The sequence below is a fragment of the Hippocampus comes genome, unplaced genomic scaffold, assembly GCF_001891065.2.
Source record: "Hippocampus comes isolate QL1 unplaced genomic scaffold, H_comes_QL1_v1.1 scaffold412, whole genome shotgun sequence".
Lineage (NCBI taxonomy): Eukaryota > Metazoa > Chordata > Actinopteri > Syngnathiformes > Syngnathidae > Hippocampus > Hippocampus comes.
In genome coordinates, this window is record NW_017805343.1 from 310,325 (window position 1) to 317,480 (window position 7,156).

The window sequence follows — 7,156 nt, forward strand, 5'->3', positions numbered from 1 at the left end:
ACATAAGGGGGTATTTTCGCCCATGTAGGTTTCGTTCTAGAGGAGTTTCACTGTACCACAAATTTAAGGGGGAAAGAAATTGAGCAATATGAAATGAAATCACATAAATATTTGTAAAATAAAAGGGTCGAACTGGAGCATGTTCCTCAATGTACAATGAATGGCAAGGATTTAAGGATTTCATCATCTCCGGAAAATATTATCATCAAAAGGTTCAGAGAATCTAAAGAAATAACTGCATGTAACCGGCAAGGCAGAAAACCAACATTGAATGCCCGTGACCTTCAATCCCTCAGGCCCTTTAAAAAAACAAAACAAAATAAAAAAACCCAACATCAATGTGTACTGTAAAGCAGGGGTCCCCAACCGCCGGTCCGCGGACCGGTACCGGTCCGCCGGGCATTTGGTACCGGGCCGCACAGAAAGAACTTGCCTTAATTCCGTTTTATTTATTTCGGAATACGAAACATGTTTTATTTTGAAAAACTACCGGATTCTCCGTTACATCCGTCTGTGTTACGCTTGACACACGTCAAGCCACGCTTCTCCTTCACGTGACCGATTACTTCAAAACAAAACGCGGGAGCTCGCAAAATGAGTAAAAAAAAAACTGCTGGAGATCGCAAATGACGGCGGCCTTAAAAGTACGTTCGAGACAACTGGATCAAAGTTATGCCTGAATACTCTGAGATGGCCACAATAGCACTGTTGCTATTTCCGACATCCTACCAGTGTGAGACGGGGGGTTTCTGCAGCAACGGCGACGAAAACAAAATTAACACCTTAATTGCCGGTCCCTGAAAATATTGTCTGACATAAACCGGTCCGTGGGGCAAAAAAGGTTGGGGGCCCCTGCTGTAAAGGACATCACCACATGGGCTCCGAAACACTTCAGAAACTCAATATTACTAAATACAGTTCGGCGCTGTATCTGGATATATACAGCTTGGCAACAAATTTGAATATCATGAAAACCTTATGTCATGCATACATTCATTCCCCAATGACTCCCCCACTCACAAACACTCACCTACTGTATTTTTAATATGCTTGTATTTATATTTTATAATTTATATTTACTTATATACTTTTTGTTCTTCTACTTCTCCCTTTCATAATTTTTGCTGCTGTAAATTGGGAATTTCTCCATTGTGAGACAAATAAAGGTTTTCTTATCTTTTCGTATGACGGATACATTTCAAGTGTTAATTCATTCTAATTTACTGTATTTTCCCGATTATATCGCCGTTTTTTTCATACGTTGGCCGGGGGTGCGATTTATACTCTGGAGCGATTTATACTCTGGAGCGATTTATGAGTGAAATTATTAACATATTATATCAGGGGTCTGAAACTCAGGTCCTGGAGGGTCGCTGTCCTGCATGTTTTCCAAGTCTCCCTGTTGCAACACACCTGATTCAAATGAACAGGTTCAGTGTCAGGCTTCCGCAGAGCTTGCTGATGATCTGATCATTTGAATCAGGTGTGTTGCAACAGGGAGACTTGGAAAACATGCAGGACAGCGGCCCTCCAGGACCGGAGTTTGAGACCCCTGTATTATATCATTTCACATGTTATTTACACATTAAACCACAAGAGGGTACTCTAGGCCTGTAATGATACTTTCAACATTGGCGGTCACTGATAAAAACAAATGAAGTTGACTCTGACGTACCAGAAGTAGTAGAGGAAGCGCGGCATCTTCAAACCCCGGAGTTCGCGGAGTTCTTAAAAAGTGACACAGAGGATGGAGATTTAGTGATTAGAAGATTTAGTTATTAGGAGTGACACTGATGGTTCGGTAAACTTGTTAGGCGTAGAAAAAAAAAGTAGTGTGTTTCCGGTAACATGAAATTTCAGCATAGGGTCGGTAGGTCAGACAAAGTTTTTTTTGTTTTTTTTTTTAATCTTTTTTTTTTTCTCCCATCAAAAATTTAAACAAAATAACCATAAAACAAGAAGACATTGAACCCGCCGCTCCGCGACCGGCGGGGTCGCCAACCATTCCGTGGTGTTCATCAAATAGTTCGCTGAATTTTTTCGATACATCAATGGATGCTATTTTCTTAACATTACGGTGCGAGCATGCGACTGTAACACAGAAAACGCGGTTTAAACTGTCGTCGGAGATTGCGGCCGCCGCCATGTTTCAATGTTGTTGACAGACGACAGGGCAAACGACACACTTGCTCAACGTGAATATCGCGAGAGTTTGCACCGATGTAAACCCTCTCCACAAAAATCAGAGATGAAAGTGGACTTTTCTGAAAATCCGATCACGCATGAATTAGTTGACACAAAACGCTATTAAAATACTCGACATTCAATGATTAATATTCCCTTTGTGTGCTTCAGCGCGAACATGTACACAAGCTCGTCTTTTGATTTCAACCAATCAGCGCCGATGCAACGACGTCACACACGACGTCACAAACGACAACAGCTAAGCTAAACTAGCCGAGGCGACACTCCAAGTCGGGCGGACACGTTTTTCTGCCAATCTGTGTGTTTCCCTATTTGTCCAAATATATTTTTTACGACAACTGTCTTGTCCACGGTGTCTTTTATTCGTTCCCATGGTGTTTAGCAAGTGTGTTTATAAAGAGACGAAAATCTCTTTCCTCTTACTAGTGTTAGTGCCTCAATATGGCTACGCTCGTGAACGCAAAACAACAAACTCAAACGCGTCTTCGTTCAATGATGTCAACTAATATCCAGATTAATTTTTCGGCAAATTTTCCTCATTTCTCCGGAGAGATTTTCATAAAAATTTGAAAAACCCGGAATTCCGGGAAAATCTGGAGGACTTTCATCTCTGAAAAATGTAGAGGGTTGTTTGAAAAAAATGCCGACCGTAAAGTTTTTTTTCGACGTAGAAATTCTCGGTCGGTCGGGTTACCGGAAACACACTACCTTTTTTTCCTACGCCTTAGCATGTTCTTTATGCCCTTGTGATCTGAATAACTCTTAATATGTTACGTGTGCAGACCAGGCTCGTACTTCATTTGTTGTTTATGCGTCATGTAAAGTTAGCATATTGTACACTTGATCCCCCCCCAAAATGCAATTCATAGTCCAATGCAATTTATACCTGTTTTTTTTCTTCTTTATTATGCATTTTATGGTTTATACTCAGGATCGACTTATAGTCCGGAAAAGATGGTAGATGATTCGTAATAAACTATCCAAAAACAATAAATAAAAAAATCACTGTACCAGAAAATTTGAATAATACTTAATATGACGATACAAAGAAAGGAGTTTGAGAAATGTTGGCCAACTGAAAAGTATAACCATGAAAAGTATGTATATGTACAGGATTCAATACTCAGCCGGGGCACCTTTTGCCTGAATTACTCCAGTAATGCGAGGTGGCATCGAATCGATCAGTGTGTGGCACTGCTCAGGCGTTAGAAGAGCCCAAGTTGCTCGGTCGTGGCCTTCGGTATTTCTGCATTGCTGGGTCCGGCATATCGGAATCTTCCTTTTAAACATGATTTGCATTGTATTCTGTTTATAATGAACAATTCGCACAACTTCCCAACTTCACTGGAGTTGGGTTTGTAGATCGGTTGCTCTCGGTAGTACTGTATTGGCCAGAATATAAGACGGTGTTTTTGGCATTGAAATAAAACTGAAAAAGTGGGGGTCGTCTTAGCCGTCGGCAAGTGCTCTCATGAGCCTTGTTTTTTTGTTGTTTTTGTGTTTGTTTTGTCACTTTGTGTTTTTTGTTACGTCGTGTGGACCTGATGTGGACTTTTTTCAGCATTTTTTGGCCACGACATTCATCAAGGAGGAGACTCTGTGCTTGGTGGTTTCGTCTTCTCTGCAGCATGGGTATACCAGCACTGTTTTTGACTGGGAGGAATGTAGGCACCATTTGACTGTCGTTGCTGGACAGTCCCGGGGCGCTTGTGTCTTGCGCCTGTAATGGGCAGCATTTTTCACAGCCCCGCTTTGTTCAGCGGAGAGATTGGTGCTGTTGAACGGTCTGCGGCTGGATGGATGCAAGGCTTGAGGAGCCGACGATGAGAATAAAGGAGCGTTAGCGCAGAGCGCCGATGCGGATGTGGAACCGGGAGTCGCGGCTTGGAGTTGAAGCAGATTACGTGGGACAGGAGAAGTGAACTAATCTGTTTTTGTCAATGGACGCTACAGCTTCGTGTTTGCTTTCAAAACTTAGCTTGTAGCAGACGTGCAAATTTTCAGCATGACGTCTCTGATCCACTGGTAAAAGGACACTTTGATCCTCTCCTCTTTCCTCTATAACTGCTTCAGACAACAAAGTGTATGCAGGAAAGTGGTGAAGATTGCACGACTGTCTGTGTCCTATGTGTTGTGTTATTTTTGTTATTTTGACTTCAAGATGGCGCCGCGAGAGTGGCTGCCTTTCCAGCAGCTCCTATATTTTGTTGTTCTCTCTTATATTTTGTTGTTCTACTTCTTCCTTTAATAACTTTGCTGCTGTGAATTGGGAATTTCTCCATTGCGAGACTAATAGAGGTTTTTCTTTCTCTAGTCAGTCTAGTCATTATACCCATTCACGACGCTAGATGGCGCCGGAAGCGAATGCTGAACTTGACTCCCCAGGCCAAAGTGAACCCCTGCCATGAAGAATAAAAAAAAAATAGCGGTAGCATGAAGAAGAAAAATAAAAAAAATAGCATTAAGAAGGAAAAGAGAAGAAAATAATAGAAGAGATAACAGGAAATGGAGAAACGTAGTGACAATCTGGAGAAAAGTGGGTCGAAGATCGGCCAGGTTAACCGGCAGCTGAGGAGAAGTTATGATGTAATTTACATTTCAAAAACCAGAAGCCATTCATTTACGAATGTGATTGCACTTTAGATTTGAATGAGGCAAAATAACATGCTTTTTCTCTCAAATATATTGTTATAATCATTGGTTTCAGATGTAATTATTTTCTGTATAAAAATTAATTTGGTCTTCAAGTCTTTTTTCAAACTTGAGTCTTGAAAAAGAGGGGGTTGTCTTATAATCAGGGCCATCTTATATTCGGGCCAATACGGTAGTTTCTTTCAGCTTTTTCGTGATGTTTTTCAGGAGGTGTTGAAGCTTATGCGCACCATGGACGATCGCATCGTCCACGCTCTGAACACCACCGTGCCCACGGTCTCCTTCTCGGGCAAGGTGGACGCTACACAAACGTGCAAGCAACTGTATGATTCGGTGAGTGCCAATGTGCATATGCGTGTGTGTTTGTTAAGCATTAAGCTTTTTCAATTCAGAGGAAAATGCTTCACACCCATCAAATTCACAAAATTGTGGCGATCATTTTAATATTTTTAGAGGTTGAAGTCGGTATGGGTCGAGAGGGACACACATCTTGGGGACAATTTCTCCTAGTTTTCAAACATTACGTGACGCTTTAGCTCTGTGGTGTGTACCAATCGAGAGGAAAAGGCTTAACGTGCATAAAATTCAATATATTGGGATGATTGTTCGAATATTTTCGAAGGTTGAGGTTGGCATGAGTTAGCTTTGGGCGATATGGACAAAATTATATGTCAATGTTCATCCCAGATATCTCAATATTGATACAATAAGGAGTTTACACACCCAATTCCAATGATGTTGCTATATTTTATGTATGTGTTAAACATAAATAAAAACACAATTCACCTCTCAGGAATTGTCAATTATGTGTATGTGGGTACCAGCATGCTTAAAATGGGTAAACAGTATTTATAATTAACATATGTGTGACAAATATTACTGCAGTAGATGTATTTGCATAAATCTTTATTTATAAAACCATATACAGTAATTAACATTTATCAACATTGCTTTCTGGGAGAGGTAAAGGGGCTTGTGTTGGTGGTGTAGAAGAAGGCTCTCACTTGACCCGTACTGACTTTAGGTTCACTCAGAGACTCCTGTTGGAGGCCCTGACTGTGTAGCCGAGGTTTTTAATTTGGAGCAAAACATGGTGATGGGCGCAATGACGTTCATCTTGTCTTTTTATGAGTTGAAATAGGTTTAAGGTTTCTTTTTTTTATCAGACTATAGTCTTCTTTTCGTGAGGAAAAAAATCTCATACTTGGCTGACAGTTTCGGTCGTCACGTCAGCCTTCTTCTGTCACTCCTTGCTTGTGACATGTCTTTAAAAAAAAAAAAAAAAACCTAACCGGTCAGGAAACCTTCAAAATAAGGCTCCCCGACCCCGACTCAAAGCTGCGAACCAGCTCCTTGCCACCGTTGAGGTGTCCCAGGTGTGTGGGCGCATGTAATCCCCCTTGTGCCTGTTGATGGTGCCATCTCTGTGGAGGGACGACGGGGTTTACTTGCTCCTACACACCCTGGACACATTGCTTCAACAGCAACAAGGTCAGAGATGAAAGTCCTCCGGAATTCCGGATTTTTCAAATTTTTATGAAAATCTCTCCGGAGAATTGAGGAAAAATTGCCTCAAATTAATCCGGATATTAGTTGACAACATTGAACGAAGACGCGTTTGAATTCGTTGTTTTGCTGTCACGAGCGTAGCCATGTTGAGACACGAACACTAGTAACAGTAGAGATTTTCGTCTCTTTATCAACACATTTGCTAAACCCCAGTGGAACGAATAAAAGACACCGTGGACAAGACAGTTGTAAAAAATATATTTGGACAAAAAGGGAAACACGCAGATTGGCAGAAAAACGTCGTTGCGTCGGTGCTTATTCGTTGAAATCAAAAGACGCGCTTGCGTACATGTTCGTGCTGACGCACGCACGGTAGAGAGCAGCGGACTCGCTTGAGTGGCGTCGCCACAACAGTAATAACCTCGCCTCGCATTCTCATGGCCTCGCCATATCTCTGAGATTTCAAAATTTCGGCGAGAACGGAAGCAACCAATCGCTGAAGCCGAATTTGATTACATGTTTCAGCTCAGTATCATCCGTCCTTCAAGCAGCAGTGGGGCGTCCCTGCTACACATGGTTCCCAAAGCGAAGGCAGGTGATTGGCATCCATGCAGAGACTACCGTGCCCTCAACTCCGTCACCATCCCCGACCAATATCCCATCCGACTGCATGTCCTTCCATCACGGGAAGTCAACATTTTCTACCATCGATCTGGTGAGGGCCTATCACCAAATACCGGTCGCTCCAGAAGATGTTCCCAAACCGGCCATAACCACCCCCTTCGCCTCA

The 7,156-nt window shown here is 42.1% G+C and overlaps 1 protein-coding gene across 1 annotated transcript in view; it reads left to right on the forward strand.

The window, feature by feature from the left end:
• Nucleotides 1-7,156, forward strand: part of mix23 (mitochondrial matrix import factor 23) — a 13,624-nt gene that overhangs the window by 2,068 nt on the left and 4,400 nt on the right. Inside the window, exon 2 of the mRNA XM_019871840.1 lies at nt 5,065-5,190. Within this exon, the coding sequence (XP_019727399.1) occupies nt 5,065-5,190 (126 nt within the window). The remainder of the gene's footprint in view (nt 1-5,064; nt 5,191-7,156) is intronic.